The 21,961-nt window shown below is 42.6% G+C and overlaps 1 protein-coding gene across 2 annotated transcripts in view; it reads left to right on the forward strand.

Moving 5' to 3' along the window:
• CTNNA3 (catenin alpha 3) overlaps positions 1-21,961 on the forward strand; it is an 869,421-nt gene that overhangs the window by 173,551 nt on the left and 673,909 nt on the right. For both annotated transcript variants that reach the window (XM_087702521.1, XM_087702520.1), the window contains one exon: positions 7,958-8,161. In XM_087702521.1, coding sequence (XP_087558647.1) covers positions 7,958-8,161 — 204 coding nt within the window. The remainder of the gene's footprint in view (positions 1-7,957; positions 8,162-21,961) is intronic.

Genomic DNA, 21,961 nt, shown 5'->3' on the forward strand with positions numbered 1-21,961 from the left:
AGACAGTGGTCTTTAGAGTCCCTTATAAGTTAATTGTTGGTATGAACCAGGGCTAGGATTCAGGCGGTTTGGACCGTTTTAGGCAAACTGGTAGCTCCGACGATCAGTTGAGCCCATCCGCCTGCCCCCGCGCTTTACTTACCTATATCATCTCAGCTGATTTGCATGGTAGAGCGGATTGCCACACCTCAGCTGTGTTATTCCACAGAGGTAACCTGGAAGGTAATTTTTATTAAAACTGTACACGTACGTGCACAGCACGCAATCACCAAACCAGTTTTTAAACTGGCAGTATCCCACCACTGGCATGAACATATTCATATGCCTTAGCTACTTATTGAGAAAACTGGAATCTGGATCACTCTTAACAGTCTTGAAGAGCACCTCTGGAAGATTCTCCTTGAAAATGCAATCTATAGTTAGAAGCAACTATTTATAATACAACAAGTAAGCTCCATAAAAGATGTAAAAATATATTTGAGTACATGTTTTCATTTCTCATTAAAAATTCTTTTGTTTTTCACTCTATGTATTATCCAGTCCTGTAATTAACCAGTTCTACCATAATAGTTCTAAGCAGATCAATTATCATGGTCTTTCTTGCTATTATTTATTGCACTGCCTTTGGCATAATAGATAGATACTATCAAGTCAGGCTATTGCAGGGATAAATGTTTGCATTTTGGATTTATCCTAATAAAAATGTATACCTCTTCCAAGGACATTATTGAAATATATTCTTTTCATTTATTTTATGCATTATCTTCTAATTTTGCTTGCCACACATTATTGTTTTCTAGTCCTTCACCCATTTATATCACTTGCCCAAAGTATGGGTAGTCTTCGACTTACAACGCCAATTGAGCCCAAAATTAGTGTTGTTAAGTGAGACATGTGTTAAGTGATTTTTGCTCCATTTTATGAACTTTCTTGCCACAGTTGTTAAATGAATCGCTGCAGCTGATAAGTTAGTAACAGTTACAGTTGTTAAGTGAATCTGGCTTCCCCATTGACTTTGCTCATCAGAGGATGGCAAAAGGGGATTACATGACCCTAGGACACAGCAGTGGTCATAAGTATGAACCAGTTGTAACTTTGAAAAACATTCATAGGTCACATTTTTCAGTGCCATTGTAACTTTGAATGGTCACTATATGAAGTGTTGTAAGTGGAGGGACTATTGGATTCTGTTTATCACCTATATTTAGTCCTTGATTATTTTTCTTGCAGTCTCTGATATCAGTGGTTAAATGCAGCACTGCAGGCTACTGCTAGATCAGCAGGTCAGCGGTTCAAATCTCACCGGCTCAGGGTTGACTCAGCCTTCCATCCTTCCGAGGTGGGTAAAATGAGGACCCAGATTGTTGGGGGCAATATGCTGACTCTCTGTAAACCGCTTAGAGAGGCCTGAAAGGCCTATGAAGCGGTATATAAGTCTACTGCTATTGCTATTGCTATTTAATAAAAAAATGAAATAAATCTATTTGCTTACTCTTGCTTTTTCTCAGTGTTCAGCTTTCACATCTGTGCTTTTACGAAAAAACGATTGTTTTTAACATTTTGGATTTCAGGCATTGAAATGTCCCTATCTCTGTGATCTTGTCTGAGGTTTTCATTGCCTTTCTCCATAGGATTTATCTTTTCTTTTCCAGCACACAAATAAACTATAAAAAAAATTAAGGAGACTTGGGACATCAGTAATAGCACTGCCTGAGTAAGCTTAACAAATGTCACCAAGAGTTTTTAACAGTAAAGTGGTACTTGCATTAAATTAAACTGCAGTGTCAGTTTCTAAACATGGCAAGCTTTGAAATGTTATGGACTGGTTGAGAGGTTTTAGAAATATTAACGTAAGTAGTACATGTCATCTGAATATTTATCAACCTAGTAACTGGCTCTCCCTCTGTAAGCCACTTACCTTCAAGTACACATTGGCTTCTAGACATGCTAAAATAAAATTGTTGACAGAGTTCGGGTTTAGAATAGACCTTTGCAGTGTCTTTCTGACCTGTCCTATACTGCGGAAGCAGCCCCGAGTTTCAATTTAGAGGTGAAATGAGAGTCAGTCTTTGGATCAGGATGGGACTTTTCCTCCCTAGAAACCCTCTCTGCTCAGATCATTGAGCTCAGGGTTGTCAAACTAGATTTCATTGAGAGCTGCATCAGGGTTGTGTTTGACCTTGTGGTACTGAAGTGGACGTGGCCAGGGTGGGTGTGGCCAGCTTGACATCACTTGGGGCAGGGGTGGGCTGCAACAGGTTTAAAAACCAATTTAGTGATTGCGTACTGTGCATGCACTTTGCTCATGCGTCTAACTCGCTTGCACGCAGCGTTCAAAATACAGCAATTTGAAGCTCAGCTGCTTGCCTTCTAAGATAGCCCCAGTAAGTAGAACAGTAGAGGCATGTAAATCATCTGTGCTGCGTGAATCAGCTGAGCCAGAAAGAAGGAAATGTAGGACAGGATGAGGCAGGGGTAGATGGGCAGAACCAGCTGATTGTCAAAACTAGCGGTTTGCCTGAACCGATCTGAATCGGCAGCAGCCCACCACTGTGTCAGAGGTGCCTGTGGTGGCCCGAGTGCTCTGCCAGTGAAAACAGGCTCCTGAGCTCCGTTTTCGGCTGCAACAGCCTCCTGCAATCCTCTGCCAGTGAAAACGGAGCTTGAGAGGGCCACATGTAGCCCTCCCGAGCTCTGTTTTCCCCGGCAGAGACACTGTGGGACAGTCCTTTGCTGTTTCCAGGGCGGGCTTGCAGGCCAGATCTAAGCAACCTACAGGCCGCATCTGGCCCCTGGGCCTTGAGTTTGACCACATGATTTAGCTTGAAAGTGTGTGTGTGACAATCCTGTGCTTGGGCCAGAGTAAATTCCCCAGCAGTGAGACATTTTGAATTGAATTTATTTGTTCTGACATTATAGCACAAATTTGCAGTCTAATTCAGTATTTCTCAAGCTTGACAACTTTTAAGACTTGCGGATTTCAAGTTCCAGAATTCTAGGCATTGAAGTCAGAGGTGGTATTCTGCTGGTTTGGACCAGTTCGCTCGAACAGGTTGTGAAAATCGTGGGCTCATCCGCCCCAGCTCTATGCCATCCCATTTAGGTATGTTTTCAAGCCAGGCTGAGTGCATGTGCAGATGGGGCCTGTGCGCTCACATTTACAAACCAGTAGGGAAGGTAAGTGAATACCACCCCTGAATGAAGTCCACATGCCTTAAAGTTGTCAAGCTTGAGAAACACTGGCTTCATTTTCAAAATTATTTCCCTGTCCTATATTAAGTTTAAACTGTTGTGCTAGGGTTTGATTATCTTTTGTGAAAGAATCAGCCGCAAAAGATATTTCTTCTTTAATTAAATATTACTAATTCTCAAGCATTTCCATTGTAATTGGAAAAGACTCCCAATAGAGTCTTGCTTTCTAATGCTAAAGTTCCCCCTTGCAATCAACCATACTCACCCTGCTGTGAGAAGTTCCAAGAGAAAAAAAAACCATGATGAAGGAATGTTAATAACTTTATGAGTTTATAATGCCTCTTGCAATTTTCATGAATTAGGAGCTGCTTTCTTTAATTTGCACATTATATGGTTCCTATTGTTTTTTCATTTTGCTTTGTTAAAAAAACTATCTTGTTTCATTTTGGAAGAAACAGAATTTAGCAGATTTAACACACAGGTACATACAGATATACAAGAGTGAGCAACAAAGAGAAATATCGAAATAATAAAACATGTTTGTTGAACAAAATATTCCAGTAGCCAAAATGCTTGCTGAATTAATGAAACTCACAAAATGACATCTGTCAGTACTGTGTGATGCTTTGGGTTTAGTTTCAAAAAGGGTTGTAGCAGTGCAAGTGTAGCACCTGTCAGCATCTGTTTAAAGCAGCTGTGTCTTTTCCCTGGTTGCTTTTCTCAGCTGTGTGATCCTTGGAAAAGATGCAGTTGCTTTAAAGAGTTTAGATGGGTAGTTGATTAGTGGCCCTGGGCATTTGGAAGTAACTGAACTGTACAGTCCTGCTCTTTATCTGTGTATTCATATATCCTGCAATATTCTAATAATTCTGCTACGCAGGCAGTCATAGTCCTGAACTTGTGAATTCCTATTATAAGGAATAGGAAGGAAAAGTAACTATTCAGTGATCTCATCCAATATAATTGCAATCCAATAGATTTAAATAGTATTTGAATATTTTAAAAGTCCGAATAGAGAATAATCACTTGACATTGAAAGCATGCAATATAGCACTGGTATAACTTTGTTCCTATGAGTGTACAATACAAAATTATTGACAGCAGATGAGAACTTTAATGTGAAGTTATTTTCCCATACATTGTCCAAAATGATTTTCAGACTTTCTTTTAATATACAAAGAGAATGAAAGAGCCTTGCTTAGCATTATTTCTGCTTCCTATCAATAAGTTGAAAATTTCTTACCTTGAATGTTAGAATAAATTAACTTTCCCTAGCTTGGTGTTGGAATAACAACTCTCAATAGTTGCAATCCCCCACTCCTGCCTCCAACTACGTTGATGTTGGTGGATGATAGTGATAACCAGTATTGAAATAAGATTATGAAAATAGCTGAGGAAAACCTATTATGTTCTATTATTTCCATTTAGAATACCATCTCCCAACCTTGATTCCTTTACAGTGTTTTGAACTTCAGTGCCCAATAGCTCGAGATAAAATGGCCAAAGATCAAGAATAAAGGGTTAGGGTTAGGTATGTGAGATAGGTATGCCTCAGATTCAGGTAAGAGCCTGGAACCTTATGATTATTTATTTGCTAAACAATCATTTCTTCCAAGAGGAACCGACTCCTTTAGTGTTGACAGATAACTTCCCCTCCTCCTGGGAACAGGTGTTAGACCACAAGCTGGGCACTTATGGGCTGTCCCTGGCATTTTTAATATCCCTAGGCTTTGACCAAGCTAAGCAAATAGTCATTAATAGAATGAAAGACATGGAATTCCTTTAAGAAATAAATAGGTTGCCTCTCCATGGTAGGAACAGAGGGGTGTGGGAACCATCAAGATATTTAGAGGACCTGATCTTCCCGAAACATAGAATAGCATTCATCAGAGCCAGATTTAACATCCTCCCCTCAGCACTTCCCCACGGCAGACATAATAAGATCCCATGAGCAGAACGAGTATGTTTATGTGGTAAAGGAGAAGTTGAAGATATCACACATGTTTTATTATACAGAGATTTTAGGTCAAGGCATATTCTCCCTTTATTAGAGAGATTGCCAGGGAGGGCAGACAATTTTTATGAAGACTCCTCCAGGACTCAAATTCGGCTATCACACGTGCAGTAGCAAAATTATGTGCAGCTGCAATGACCACAATGAAGAGTCAGTTACAGAATTAAAGATGTTTACTGCACCAACATCTTGTAAATATCTCTAACAATTTTTAGAGAATCTATATTTACATACATACTTATCTGCTCCCCCATCATGTAACCAAGGGTAAGAGCCACATTGTTTGATACCATGCCCTTTATTATTATGGACGTGTTACTTATTATTAATAGTAATGTCTTTTAACACTGTTGTAAACTGATAATTCTGTCTATTGCTGGTCTCTGTGACCGTAAAAAAGTTTATTATTATTAAGAATAAAGGGTATTGTAGTCTAGGATAAATTAGAGCAAAGTACTGTATGCAACTTGGTAGACCTGAAGGCTTGCCAAGCATATTGAGGGCTACAATTCAGGAACAGAAATAAAGTTGGTCTGATTTGTGTAAATTTAAGAGGCAAAATGGATTCCTTAAGCTTCAGTTGGATTTAAAAATATCCAGTTTGGTTTGAAAGGGGAATGCATGAGGCTGCGGAGTTCATGTGGGCACTTCTGATGTAGATGTAAAACACTTCAGATGAAATCCAAACTTCTATTCTAGTTGTCACTGCATAATGCCATTAACATGGAAGTAGATATTCCTGAAACCGATTCATATTTTTGATTTTGTGCAAAACTATGTTTTTCTGTTGGTCTGAAATGACTAATTTAATGTCATCTGAATAAGAATGTTTAATTTTACTTGATTTTTGTTGTTACTGGTTTTTTTTTTAAATGAAGGTTAAAGAGACCCAAAAGCAGGGGAAACATTCAAACATGAGTAAGGCTGGCATGAATTTGTTGGCATGAATATCTTTATGTGAATTTTGTCCTTTTTCCTTTTATGATTTGAAGTGAAATTAAATATTAAAAATAGCAATAAAGCATAGTAACATTATGAATAAATAGCAAAGATATAAAAAAACCTGGTTCATTCATAAATGATTAGACAAAGTTAAAAAATGTGAACACCATATATTTGTAAATATATAAATTATAGTATATGATCTCAGTTATAGCTAGAATGATCTACGTAAGAAAGTATTTCCATTGTTAGGTTGCAGAAAAGACTCAGCTCTTTGTATGAAAAGATCAAACTATGGTTTTATTCCTTATTAATAGTATTTTTAATGGTCCATACCACCATATCCTAAATGGTATACCGAAATAGAAAAAGTTCTATTTTTTTTAAAAGAAAACAACTAAAAGTAATAAAGGTGCCCACAGTCAAAATATAATATTGCAACATATGGAAGATAAATCTCAAACATATATAAAACAAAGACCAGAAGCTGCCCAGTCATAGTCAATCTTTGAAAGCTGAGTTTTTTTTCAAAGCATTATGAAATGTCAGTAAAAAAGATGCCAACTGCACCTTAAAAGTGAGAGGAAGAGGTAACGTTGTTCCCAAAAGTTAAGGCTACATTAGAGAAGGCCTGTCTTACAGTTTATAATCACCTCATCTCCTGTAAAAGCAGAACGCTGGGAAAGCTTTTTTAAAAAAAAGATGATCTAAGAGAGTCAATTTGGTGTAGTGGTTAAAAGCATTGGATTGAAAACTGGGAGATTATGTGAGTTCTAGTCCTGCCTTAGGCACATTAGCTAGCCTTTGGTTTGTTACTCTCTCTCAGTCCTAGGAATAAAGGCCTGACAACTTAGGTCTAAAAATGTTGCCCGAGAAAACTGCATGGACTTTTTCATACAGTGACTAGGAATCTGGTTGATTTGATGGGCCATAACAAAACAGCAGAGGACCTAACAAAATGTTCAGAATAATTCTGGAGAAGACAGTCCCTAATACACCTCCAAACCCCAATAGAAATGGACTTGAATGTAATAACCGTACTTTAAATTGGATTTGGAAGCCTATGAGTAGCTAGTGAAACAACTGAATCAGTGCTCTACTGTGCTATGAGCACCCTGGCTACTATACTTTGTACCAATTGTAGATTTCAGGGCATCTTCAAAGGTACCCCGTAGAGAGTATGTTGTAGTAGTCAATCTGCATAACGATAAGGGCACGAGTCATGTAAGCAGGACTCCAGACCAAGGTTCAGCTGAATTTGGGCCCTAATCTAAGCCAGGCAAAGGTTCTACCTGCTGTTCCAGCAAGAAACATCAATCCAAAAGGACCCTCAAGTAACTGTCCTGCTTCTGTTGAAGAAGCTCAGTGTTATATGAAGCTAGCATATAACACTGTCAAACTATTTACTAAGATTGTATTACTATTCTCATCCTTCCTATTACTTATCTCCTCCCACTTATGACTATAACCTTGATGCTTGTATCTTTACAATTTATATTGTTTTATTTAGTTTCCTAGTATGATTTGATTGCTTATTTAATATCCTATAACTATCACTAAATGATGTATCTTATGATTCGTGATGAATGTATTTTCAATATACGCTGAGAGCATATTTACCAAAGACAAATTCCTTATGTGTCCAATCACACTTTGCCAATAAAAATTCAGTTCTGTTCTATTCTATTCTATTCTATTCATTAGAATTGATGCTTCTAGATAGCCCAGATGTTTATGGATGGGCATTTTCAATGTCTTCCTAGAGTTTAATCTAAGCTTCCCTGATATTATTTTTAATTCTTTTCCTAGAGTTTGGTTGCCTTGGATTCTATCACTGTAAGTGAAGAGCAAATAAGGCCATCCCTTGAAAAACGTTTGGAGGGAATTATCAGTGGGGCTGCTTTATTAGCAGATTCCTCCTGCACTCGTGATCTTCACCGTGAGCGCATCATCACTGAGTGTAATGCCATCCGCCAAGCTCTTCAAGACCTTCTTTCAGAGTACATGAATAACGTAAGTCAGTTGCTGTTCCATTGTTGTTGTTTTATAATCTGTGTATTTTCTACTTTGTCTCCAAAGTAAAGTTAACCCAATAGTTATTGGCATCCTTTATTTTGTACTGGTTGTCAAACAATTCTTGTCATTTTATATACATGGAAAGTTGGCAAATGATTTGAAAGGTCCTGTTATGCTATCTTTCTTTTATTTCAATTATGCAACTTTTAGAAATGGGAGAAGAAAATGTTTTGGATCTGGTATAATACAAAGTACAGTAAAATATGTAGGCACACAAAACCATGATAGGGATCATTTTTTTCCATTTTTACCTTTCATCCAAATTATTATTGGAATATGGATCCAAATACATTTCAAGGAAGGTGATGCAGAACAGGAAACGTTTCTATTCCCACCATCTAATGGATGAGTTATTAGTTAGATAGGAATTTGTGCTTAGAGAGCTTGTCTAAGAAGACAGTGGCAGAATTCATCCATTATCCATAGGTGCCCTACTTGTGGAGCTATAGGTTGGGGCTCTGTTTTGACAGTCCAAAGGACAGATGACCATTGGAGCAGGATTAGTCACTTTAATGCTATCCTTCCTGGTTACTTATTCTCTGTGTAGTCCTTCAGATCTGAAAATGCCCAAAGTCTCTTTAGATTGAAATAATTTCTATAATCCCTTGACAATCACTTTACGCCAATAAGCCAGCAGAACTGAACACAAATCATTTTTATTTTAGCCTTCCAGTTTTATTAAAAGATATAATGAAGGTCTCTGACATTATTTTTATTTTTTTCCCCTTCGAGTCAGTCTTGACTCCTGGCAAGTATATGGATATGTCCCTGCAGTGTTCTAGGCAACATTTTTCATTTAGAGTAAAAGAAGGTAAGAATAATGCAGCATTCTAATGCTTTGTGCAATACTCTAGTCTACACAATACAACCAGAATCCAAATTGATTTCCCACTTGAAAAGCATGAAATTCTGCAGGCTTCAAATGCCAACTTAGTAACAGCAGGTTTTGCTTTCAGGTTGTTATTTGCCAGAAGTTCTCTGTAAAAAAAAAAAAATCTGGTCACCCTGAAAATGGCCTAAGAATTGATTAGAAGTTTATAGCACCTGTCTTCTTAGAAGTGACAATATAAGCAACACAGGGTCCAATGATTCACTGTTGTCAAATTGATAGGGGCAAGTTCTCCCTGCATATACAGTGGATTTTGAAACTTGTTCTCCAAAACACTAATGGTAGAACAATGTCAAGGCTCCGTGGAATTTATTTATTGCGAGTTGATTGAGATCCTGGGTTGGTATGAAACAGATTTTAACTACGTCCCTGATGTATTCTAGCTAGTAGTTTGGTATATTTGATTTGCAGTCCTATATTAAGGATCTTTTGTCTAAGAACTGTCATAACTTGAACTTGTGTCAGAATTTCCGATGCAAAACTAACATGCTGAACTTGGTCTCCCATTTGCTGTTTCTGGGTGGAGAGGAATTTGTCTAGCAAAATGTAAGCTAGAACCAGCCATGGTGCTGAATATTAATTTTTAGCCAGTCTTATTTAGCCAGGCCTTTTTCTCAACACTCAATAGCCATGTATACAACATAGGGCTATGTTAGGCATGTAGTTTGCTGCTTGGAAGAATTTATTTTGTAAGAAATTAATTTGTACATTTGGAAGCTGGGCCAACAGTTTGCCCTTAAAACATTGAAGTAAACTGAGATATATTCGGTACTTTTAGCATGCTGGTTAGGAATTCTGGGAATTAAAGAGGGTTTTTTGTAATTGATTTTCAGTAAGCAACCTTTGTAAAAGTGGGATATGACTCTTCTTGGTTTTACTGGTGACTGTAGTAGGATTCTCTCATCATAGGGCCTTTTTGTCAGTTTCCGGGTATAGTGCTCTACTTAACCCACTATGCTTGTGCATATTAATGAAATATATTTCTTGTTAAAAATCATATTCACTATGTACTCCCATGTGCTCCTCTTTGTATTCAGAGATGATGGGATTTATTAACACAAGTGAATTTCATAGGCACTGATTATTTACTTTAATAGTGTACAAATATTGTGTATTTTTTAAAATTTTACTCAAATGTTTACTTATGAGAAATGGTAGATGGAAAATTAAGTAAGAATTTACAATCTATTTGGTTTGTTTCTTCACATAAGCAAATTCTTATCAAAACAGAGATTTGGTAGGTTAAAGTATGACATTGTGGGTTTATTGTATCTGATGTAGTTATAGAAATTCCTGTAATGTTGTTTTCAGATACTACAAAATTCATCTCTCATATTCCCATGCTACTTAATGCAACCTAGTGTAATGCCATTTACTTTATTTAAAGTATTAAATGTGTTATTCATTTATTCAATAAATGATATTTATTTATTTATAGCAATGAGCAATGAGCTCATCACAGAGTAAAAGCTACACAAATCAAGTTTTATGCAACTCAGGTGAAAAATTGCATTGTACTTTGGATTATACTGATGCACACCCAAAATTCAAGTGCATTAGCCCTAAAATGTTCTTCTTACTTAGTATAATGGTTCCATGGTTATGGATTGTCTGTCAGCATAGAAGTGATCTGCTTTAAGTTATAACTAATGTACATTTCATTGGAAAAAGCAACGATGCTAGAGATGGTTAGTAGGCAAAGAAGACGTGAAGAACACCCTGGGTTGATAACATCAAATCTGATGCAAAGTTGAACATACAACAGTTGAAAGAAGTGTGCTTGACAGGGAAGCACGAAGAGCACTTGCCTATAAAGTTGTCAAGAGCTGGACATGACTAAATGGTTAACAACAACGAATGTATATTTAGATGCTATTTGTATAAAAAGTGACAGAATCATAAATGGACATAGCTGGGTAAATACTAAGAAGACATCATGCAGTTATTTTAGGGTTATTTCTCTGCAACATTTTACGGTTGATCTAATTTCCATTTTCATGTGGGCTCACATAACACATTTCCTAACAAAGGGCAATATAGCAGTGGGCCTTTTCTGCTGTAGTCTCTACTCTAAGGAATCTTCTCTCCCTTGATTTGAGGTTGGCTTCATCACTATTGAGCTTCCGGAGGTCTCCTTAGACCTGGTTATACTGGCATACCTGTGGACTCTGGGTGATGGGTGAACTAGTAAGGTGGCACTATTATTTTTAATAAACCTTTGTCTATTATCTTTGTTTTAGTTTGGTTTTTATACTTTTTAATCCATTTATTGTTTTAGTTGTGTTTTATGCCACCCAGAGACACGTAATTGTGAGATGGGCAGCTGTATACATTGAATAAATAAATAGTGTTGAAAATATTCAATCTACTTTTGTATTTTTAGAAATAATATTAGACATCCTCATACAAAATGATAACAATTACATTCATTAGATGTCACTAGGACAGAGACTTAACTTTGCATGATTTAATACCTTAACCATGTTCCATTTGTTTGTTTCTGTTATCTATTTTTATTTAAAGCAAGAAAATGTGTTCCTTTTGCCCCTCTTAGCACTCCCTATACAACAAGCAAATTAAAAAAAAGCTATGTATCTATATATTCAAAAATGGCTGTCTCTGTGTGTGTGTGCATGTTCCAGCAAAACTCTGGAACGCTTCCAGCAATTTCAACCAAACTTGGTACACAGATGATTTACTCTCTAGAAACAAATACTGTGGGGGTAAGATACCCCTAACACCCCTCGAATTGTATGTTCTGTTAACATACAGCCTATTGCGCCGTAAAATGGCTTCTACTGTACAGCGCAGTGGAGTTGCCATGGTAACTGCTTCATGGTACTCCACAAGGGGGCTCCCTCTGGTAAGGGAGAAAATCCAATATTAGAAATTATGTTTGGTCTGGACATTTCCCCCCTATAAATAAATAGCCAGACAATGCTGGGTTATCAGCTAGTTATAAATAAATATGGAATGACATCTCCTGTAATATCCAAATGCATCATTGTTCCTCCTGAGAGGCTTTCTAGAGATATGGGAATTTGATCTCTAAATAGTGAAAATCTTGTGAATCCATTTCTGGGGTTATATAGAAGCTGAAGAAATTGCCTGTTAGAAATTCCTAAGATACAATTCTGAACATTACAAAGGAGAACATTTAGCTACATAATCACAAGATATACCTTAATGATTCATTTAGGAATATTTCTTCTGTTCCCCTCGGTTAACTAGAGCTTGCTTAGCAGAATTTGTTCCAACAAAATAGTTTGAACTAGAGCTGAGTTACTGCACTGCAGATAATATCATCGCTGAAGTTAAATTCTAAATAAAATGCTTTGCAATGATAAACCCATTTCATTTTTTAATTTGATTTATATCCTTCCTTCTATCCTCTTGAGCAACAAAAGTGCCTATCAGCAGCTAAAATATAACAACAAAAACTAAAAATAATGTTAATAACAATTAAAATGGAAGGTCTGATGAAAGATACATTTTTATATTGTTGTAAAGGCAGAGAGAGCAGTGATTAAACATGATTTCTTTGGGACCAGATGTTATAATTTGGGAGTGGTGCCAATGAAATATCTCCTGCAGATCTTAAAGGCCAGATGGATTTGTAGCAACAGAGGGACTCCCCGAGATAATCAGCCTTTAATTTACCAGTATAAAAACTAAAAATTTAAATAGAGCCTGGAAAATATTGGGCAACAAAGGTTTGGCGGCTTTATTTTGTAACAGCTTCTGGAAACCGTAGTAGGTCCTTTTGTATCTTGGAGCGAAGGGAAGGACGCGACAAGAGGTAAGAGGAAAGTGACTTTATTCAGCTCATAGTAAACTGTGATTCAACGTGGCGTGTTTCGCGCCCTACATTTATACCCCCGGGTTTGAACGAGGAGCCAATGGGGCGTCGAGTAGCTCGACCAATCAGGGCGAGGATTGAACCGGCCCCGCCCGGGAACCAATCAGGAAGGAGTCCTTTGTTCGCGCGCTTGTATTTCCCGCGCTAGTATTCAACACCCCTCCCCCCCCAGTTAAAGAGTTCCTTTGGGAAGGGCAAACATAGTCTTGTAGGTAGGCGGGGCGGTGGCGTTCTCGCCCTGATCTTCGTGGTTCCCCGGCGGTTGTTGACGGGGGGGGAACCGCTGGCGGAGGCGTGTCCGTGGTGGGGCGGTGAACCTGCGGTGCGGCCCCGCGGGAGAGAGCTGGCCCCGGGTCCCCTGCCCAATGTCCAACTGTCCGGGGTGGCGTTTCCGTGGCAACCGGAGTGTCCGATTGCGGTCCCGTGCCGTCTGGTTGGGGTGTAGGTTCAGAGTCTCGATAAGGGCTTTGAGGAAGGGAGTAGCCGGTTGAGGCGCGCCTGTCCGGAAGGTTCGCATCGGCTTGCCTCCCGTTCCCCGGGTGGAAACGGTCCGATGGGAAAAAAGTCAACGATGTTGGCTCCTGGTGTGAGCGGGTGTCCGCGGGGCTCGGGCCGTCTGTTTCCGCGGGCAGGCGACGCCTTAACTGGTGTGAGCGGGTGTCCGCGGGGCTCGGGCCGTCTGTTTCCGCGGGCAGGCGACGCCTTAACTGGTCCACGTGGCGCCTCCATTGTGTTCCGCCGGCCAGGCCGACCCTGAAGGAACAGGGGCCGGTCAGAGCTGTGATGGTTGCGGGAACCCACCGTGGATCCCCAGAAAAGGAGCGGGCCCATACCGGATCCCCTAACTTAAACGCGTGGGAAGGAAGGGCCCCCAGGTTGCTTGGCGGGTCTCCTGCGTAAAGTGGATGGAGCCTGTCTAGGGGGGTTCGCAATCTCCTACCCATCAAGAGCTCTGCGGGACTTTTATTGGTCGTTGGACAGGGTATGGAGTGCTGGCTCAAGAGGTAGGCCGCTACTCTTTCTTGCCAGTCGCCCTGGTCCATGCGGCCCAAGGCTTCTTTCGCTGAGCGAACTGCTCGCTCCGCCCGGCCGTTACTAGCTGGGTGATAAGGGGCCGTGGCCGCGTGTCTGATTCCTTGCTCGGCCAGGAATTCTTGGAACGTGGTGGAGGTAAACTGGGGCCCATTATCGGAAACTATCACATCCGGTAACCCATGGGTAGCGAACATCTTACGGAGGGCCCTCACTGTACTCTCTGCTGTGGTGGAGGTCATGATTACCAGCTCCACCCACTTAGAGTAAGCATCGACCACTATCATGAAGTTCCGGCCGTGGAAGGGGCCGGCGAAGTCGATGTGTAAACGGGACCATGGGCCTCTAGGGATTTCCCACTCACGAGGGGCGGCTGTGGGGGAATTCGGCCTAGAGTTTTGGCAGATCCTGCATCGGCCTACATAGTCCGCAATTTCCGAGTCTAACAAAGGCCACCACACGTAGCTACGGGCTAGGGCTTTCATTCGCGCTATGCCTGGGTGGTTTTTGTGGAGTGCGGGCAGGATTCGTGCCCGCAGGGCTGTGGGGATTACTACCCTATCCCCCCAGACAAGACAACCCCCGTGAAGGGCGAGTTCGGCTTGTCGCACCTTAAATGGACGGAATTCTTCCGCTACTTTCTCCGTGGGCCATCCCCTCAAAACCCATGAAGCAACCTGAGATAGGACGGGGTCAGCCTTTGTGCAGGCTGCGACGTCCGCGGCTGAGACGGGAAGGTTGGATTCGGCGATGGAGAGAACGGAGAGCGCGGGCACGTGGGCTGTGTCCGTCTCTGGCAGAGGGCAACGGCTCAGGGCGTCTGCGTGCCCTAGCTGCTTACCCGGACGGTATAACAGCGTATACGAATACGCTGTTAGGAACTCCGTCCAGCGCGTCATGCGGGGAGACAAAATGGGGGGGGTTGGCTTGTCGCCCGCCAGCAGCCCCAGGAGGGGCTTATGGTCCGTGACCAGGGTGAATTTCCTACCATAGAGATAGTCATGGAACCGCTTAATGCCGGATACTGCAGCCAGGGCCTCTTTATCGATTTGGCTGTAGTTCCGCTCCGTGGAGGAGAGTGTCCGGGAATAGAAGGCTATGGGGGCTTCTGAGCCGTTCGGAAGGACGTGGCTCAGGACCGCCCCTACGCCATAGGGGGAGGCGTCGCAAGTCAGAACTAGAGGCATCCTATCGCTGTACTGGATTAGGACTGCCGATGAAGTTAAAATATCCTTTATAGCCGCGAACGCGTGTGCTTCACGGCTGCCCCATTTCCAGGCCGCTGACCGGTCAAGTAGTCGGTGTAGCGGCTCAGCTAGTGACGCCTTGTGGGGGATAAAAGGGGCGTAGAAGTTTAAGAGCCCCAGGAATGCCTGTAATTCCGCCCTAGAGGTGGGTGCGGGCGCGTTTTTGATGGCGGCAACTTTGGAAGGAGTGGGGTGGATGCCCTGGGCATCAATGAGGAACCCCAAGAATTCAACTCTGGGAACAGCAATTTCGCATTTGCTGCGCTTTAATTTTAGTCCTGCCTCCCTGAAACGTGTGAGGACCTCCCGCAGTGTTTTCAGGAGTTCCGAGTGATTGGGGGCTGCGACCAGGACGTCGTCGAAGTAGGGAACGACGCCTGGGAGCCCGTGGAGCAATCGCTCCATGAGGCTCTGGAAAATCCCAGGGGCGACCGAAACGCCGAATTGGAGACGGCGGCAACGGAAAGCCCCGCGGTGGGTGACGATGGTCTGGGCTGTAGCCGCATCGTCATCTACGGGAAGCTGCTGGTAGGCCTGTGCCATGTCTAGCTTAGCGAAAATGCGGCCCTGTCCTAAGGAGTGGAGTAGGTGCTGCACTACGGGAACCGGATACGGGTTTGCCTGCAGGGCCAAATTGATGGTCGACTTGTAGTCGGCACATATTCTCACCGATCCGTCGGGTTTGACCGGGAGGACTATGGGGGTTTCCCAACGGGCGTGATCTACGGGCTCGAGTACCCCTTGCTCAATAAGCTTATCCAGTTCTGCGTCTACTTTTGCTCTCAATGCGAAAGGAACCCTGCGTGCCTTTAGTCTAATGGGAGCGACCTGGGGATCGAGGCAGAGCGAGATGGGGGTACCCTTGTAACAACCCAATCTCCCATCGAACACGTCTGAGAACTCGTCTAGGACGCTATCTACGGAGAGGGGAACTACCCTGTGTACCCCTTCTATGGTGAGGCCCAAGGCGGAGAACCATTCCAACCCCAGAAGAGCGGGCAGGTTGTTCCTAACGACTAAAACTGGGAGTTTCCCTTTAAAATTCCCGTATTCCACCCGGATGTGGTATATCCCAGCTGTGGGAATCCCATTCCCCTGGTAGTCTAGGAGGGAGACCCCGGCGGGGCGCAGCTTTCTCTGGGGAACCCCGGGGCAAAGGCGGGAGAACAAAGCCCAAGATAGGAGAGAACGGGATGAACCGGAGTCCACCTCCATTTGGCAAAGCTGACCTTCGAGCCGGACGGCGGTGCTTATTTTCCGGTGGCCAGCGGGAACGTGGGATGCCTGGTAGACCACGCAGTCAGCGCTGGAGGGCTGGTAGGTTGAGTAGCAGTCCTCCGTGCGCCTCGCGGGACGCGGTTGCTGGCGGCGTTGCGGCGCCGGGCGCTGGTTGCTGGGCTGCATGAACGACGGGGCTGGCAGGGGAGCCCGGCATACCCTGGCGAGGTGCCCTTCTCCTCGGCAGCGGCGGCAAACGGCAGAGCGGTACGGGCAGGCTGCGCGGCTGTGGCGGCCGCCACATCCGCGGCAAGGTGCGTTTGAGGCTGGCTGAACGGGCGCCGGCGGTTGCTGGGGTGGCCTCTGCTTCGGCTGCATCCTCATCTGGCCGACGATTTCCTCCTCCTCCTCCTCGTCTTCGGCAGGGGAGAGATCGTCGACGAGGTTCGTCTGGGTGGACGGCCCCGCGGCGGTTTGTGCGGGGGGGTTTAGCTGGAGGCGTTCCATGTCGGCCGTGGATTGTTCGGAGAGTTCGGCTGCTCGCGCTATCTCCACGGCTTGCATCAGGGTAATCTTGTGATTCCGGAGTAATCGGCCGCGTAAATGTGCGTCGCGGACCCCGCACACAAACTGTTCCGCAAGATTCTCCTCCAGGTCTGCGAAATCACACTGGGCGGCCACGGTGCGCAAAGCCTCCAGGAAATGGCTAATGGATTCGTTGGCCCTTTGCACTCGGCGGCGGAAAGCGAAACGGCGTGCAAACAGAGAGGGTGAGGGAGCGTAGTGGTTCCTCAGCCTGGACATCAGCTCGGCCCACCCAAGTTTGTAGGCTGGCCTCGGGGCGGCCAGGGCTCTCGCAGAGGCGAACATGGACGGCTCACAGCAGGACAGGAAGAAACTGCATTTCTCCTCGTCGGTCTGAGCCTGGTTTTTCGAGGCGATCAGGTAGCACTCGAATCGCTCCATGAACCCGTCCCATGATTCTCCGGTGGCTCCGCCGAATGGCGCGAAAGGAGGAAGCGATGACGCCATCGTGGTGTGGAGCCGAAGAAGGAGAGAGGAAGGACGGAGAAAATTTCGCGTTCGCTGCCGGCGTTCTCAGTCTGAAGATAGCGTGCTAGCTGGTTCAGACGCGGTGGCAGCTGGCTGTTCTTCTCCGTGGTCGCGGGAATCGGAATCCCACCTTCGTCGCCAGTTTTGTATCTTGGAGCGAAGGGAAGGACGCGACAAGAGGTAAGAGGAAAGTGACTTTATTCAGCTCATAGTAAACTGTGATTCAACGTGGCGTGTTTCGCGCCCTACATTTATACCCCCGGGTTTGAACGAGGAGCCAATGGGGCGTCGAGTAGCTCGACCAATCAGGGCGAGGATTGAACCGGCCCCGCCCGGGAACCAATCAGGAAGGAGTCCTTTGTTCGCGCGCTTGTATTTCCCGCGCTAGTATTCAACAGGTCCCTTAAAGCATGTTGCATTAGTCAGTTTCAGATTTAATCAAGATGTGGTAACTCTCTTCTAAATCTGACCAGTTCAGGAACAATTGCAGCTGGCACATTTAAAGTAATTGTGTGATTGTACTCTGCCATAACTGCAACTTCCATTCTGACAGCTGGAAATCAAGCTGCCCTCTCAAATTGCACAACAGCCATCCCGTCCACTGCAGGCTGCAACCTGATCATCAAGTCCAGTTTTCGCTTCCTGAAAAAGCACTCCATCTTGTTAAGATTTTGTTTCAGCTTCACCCAACTCATTATTAAGCTTAAACAGCCCGGAAGGGACTGAAAAGAAAGCAATATTGTCTCTCTGTTAGTGTTGGTATCTGTTGGTAAAATGACAACCCAACAACAGTGTTCTTAAAAAAAAAAAAACGTTGAAAAAGGAGGGAAAATGAATGGTAGGCTATCCTCTAGTGATCCAACTTTTAACATCATGTACAATGGTGGGATTCAAAACATTTTACTACCGGTTCTGTGGGCATGGCTTGGTGGGCGTGGCATGGCTTGGTGGGCATGGCAGGGGAAAGATACTGTAAAATCTCCATTCCCTCCCCACTCCAGAGGAAGGTTACTGCAAACTCCCTATTTCCTCCCGATCAGTTGGGACTCAGGAGGCAGAGAATAGATGGGGGCGGGGCCAGTCAGAGGTGGTATTTACTGGTTCTCTGGACTACTCAAAATTTCCACTACCAGTTCTCCAGAACTGGTCAGAATCTGCTGAATATCACCTCTGATCATGTAGTAAAAACACTTAGGTGGATTTTGTTGTTGTCTGTTTTTCTCTCTTTATTGGCTTCTATCTTTCTTAGTTCACGGATTGTTATTAAGGATTGTTTCATTTAATTTTGTTATTTCCACATTTCTTAGTATTCTGCTTATATTTTGCATTCTTCTACAAATAAAGATTTATTTAAAAAAAACAGTGGAATATGGAATGGTACACATTTTAAAAAATTATGCAAATAAATTATTACACAAACGAAGGAATATAAATTATTTTTATAATAGATAAGCATATATTGTAACATGACTGTTAATGAATAAAAATGAATTTGAAATGAGGTAATACATTTTATAGTATTAGTTAAATATGTGGGTTTTTTGTATTCAATGAATACCTCTATGCTTCCTAAAAGTATTGTATATTTCTGTACAATATCCAGAGGGAAATGTGCTTTCTGATTTTGAATTCTGTATATTGGTTTTAATGCTGTTTATTTACTGGCATAAATGTAGTGTTATTTATTAATAGATAAATAATTAATAGATTATTGACAGTGGAGGCAAATATAAAATATTCACAGTAATTTTTAGAAATATTTAGAAACATTCAGCTTTTCAAGTATAAAAGATAAAGGTTCCCCTCACACATATGTTCTAGTCGTTCCTGACTTTAGGGGGCGGTGCTCATCTCTGTTTCAAAGCCAAAGAGCCAGCGCTGTCCATAGACGTCTCTGTGATCATGTGGCCGGCATGACTAAATGCTGAAGGCGTACGGAACGCTGTAACCTTTCCATCAAAGGTGGTTCCTATTTTTCTACTTGCATTTTTACATGTTTTCAAACTATTAGGTTGGCAGAAGCTGGGACAAGTAACCAGAGCTCACTCTGTTATGCTGCACTAGGGATTTGAACCACTGAATTGCTGACCTTTCTGATCAACAAGCTCAGCGTCTTAGCCACTGAGCCCCCACGTCCCACCAATACTTTTCAAGTATAGATGAAGAGTAAAAATGTTAGTCCAGGTTTATTTTCAGTCACTGACCCAAATTTCATTAAAGAGCAAACCAAACTGTGCAATAGGCACTGTGGCATTCACAGTAAAGTAGTTGTGCATAATCTACTTTGCTGTCAACAACAGGTTACAAATGCAAACCTTGCAACACCAGGAATTATCATGAGGTCTTTATTTGTCCAAGGAAGCTGCACACAGGATTCTTCTGCCCAACCTGAAAGGAGCTAAGAAGAGGATTACTAATAAATAACAAGTTACAATTTGGTATAGTCTGTTTGTAATTCTGTGTTAGGGATTCTTTGTTTAAGAGCTACCATTGCATGATCTTGTCCCAGGAACACAAGCATCTCACCTGATAATTCCAATTTATGCACAGGTAGTTCTTCTTTAGCAATCACAATTGGGGTTGGTGCAGTTGATACTAAATGAAATCTGTGCTAATGATCTTATTTCAGCTTTCATTTGGTTTACAGACCTTTGAAGGTTTTAAATGTGAGAACTGGTTGCAAAGTTGCTTTTCATAACCATAGTAACTGCATGTGGTCGCTAAATGATGCAGTCACTAAACAAGGACTACCTGTAGTTGGCCACTTATTTGGCGTTTCTAAAAGGAGTAAAGTTTACCACACAAGGTAAGATGTATTATACTTTGGGGATATGCAAATATCAGAATGCACATAGCCATAACCGTCCGTGCTTCACTTTTTTTTCATAAACCCTGCCTCCAAATCAGTATTGTTATGGTTGGGTTCACAGTGAGCCAGATATTTAGATGTGATTTAGCATTTTTGTTCACCTATCCTCCTTTTGCAATTGACCGACAGTGATTTTGTCAATGCCAATGATGTTCAAATGATGCTCCAGATGTTTTTATTATGGATGGTCACATAATCAGTTGGATGTTTAGAGTGGATTTAGTATTTTTGTTTAACTATTAAGTCATTCCCAAGGGCCTGGGATAGGGAGATATTGTTCCTTGAGGGTGTTAAAGGTATTATCACAGGATGAAAACCCTTCCAAGTAAAGCTGCCTTTTGATGGTGATCCCAATGGCTTGTATTGTTGACAGTAATCAGTGCAATGATAATTAGTAGTAATGATAGTGAGTCTCTATGAAATATTTCTCTTTTGATATTAACCTCTCTCAGTCTATCATCACTGACCAGCAACTGTGTGTTCTATTCTGCCATTAAACTTTGCACAAAGCTTCTGATTTTTCTACTGATTCCTGCTATTTTTAGGCATTTGATTATCCAATCACGAAGCTGAGAATTGAACCTTTTTTCTAATCATAGAACATAGAATGGATTGGAAGGGACCTTGGAGGTCTTCTAGTCCAATCTCCTACCCATGGCAGGAGATCTTATACCCGTGATGGTGAACCTATGGCACGCATGGCAGAGGTAGCATATAGACCCCTCTCTGTGGGCACGCGCGCCGTCACCAGCTGCTCTTCTGGGTTCTGTCACATGCATGTGCACTGGCCAGCTGCTCTCTTTTCAATTCTGACCAGAGGTGGGTTCCTACCAGTTTGGACCGGTTCAGCTGAAGCTTACTACAAAATCCCCATTTCCTCCCGATCAGCTGGGACTTGGGAGGCAGAGAATAGATGGGAGCAGGGCCAGTCAGAGGTGGTATTTACCAGTTCTCCGAACTACTCAAAATATCCGCTACCAGTTTTCCAGAACTGGTCAGAACCTGCTGAATACCACCTCTGCTCCAAATGTAACAGCAGCGTTATAGTCACACATTTTGCTGCTGAAATGCTGACCATTCAAAACAGCGTGGGAGTTGTGAGCATATTATTTCTCTGAATTACATAGCACCAAAACTGGGGGACTGTAAAAGGACAAAAAAGAGAGACCTACTTGGTTATGTGTCCTTTGAGGATTCAGCAAATTTTTTTAAAAAAAGTCCTTTGCAAAACGCAAGACCTTTGTGTTCTTGTAGTTAATCTGTGATGGGTTTTCCCTCCAGATAGGGAAGAGAGGTCTCGCGGCTCTTCTGAAGCATACCAATGCCTGCAAGGTGTATGACATAATTTCCATAAAGCAGGCTAGATCTGTTAGCCACTTTTGGCAGATGAAATTCTTCCTTAAGGCGTTTGCCGTTCCATTAATATAGTAATTTAAAAAACCATGGGGCCAAACTACAATTTGTTTGGTGGGTTGGCATGGTGTATAAGAGGTGCCTGGCTGTAGTGCTTCCCATTCCCAAATTAGCATTCCTGTGACGTGCAAAGGTAAAGGGAAAGAATCAACTAGAT

The sequence above is a fragment of the Thamnophis sirtalis genome, unplaced genomic scaffold, assembly GCF_051295495.1.
Source record: "Thamnophis sirtalis isolate CommonGarterSnake01/CBP01778 unplaced genomic scaffold, rThaSir2_p1.2 scaffold_15, whole genome shotgun sequence".
Classification (NCBI taxonomy): domain Eukaryota; kingdom Metazoa; phylum Chordata; class Lepidosauria; order Squamata; family Natricidae; genus Thamnophis; species Thamnophis sirtalis.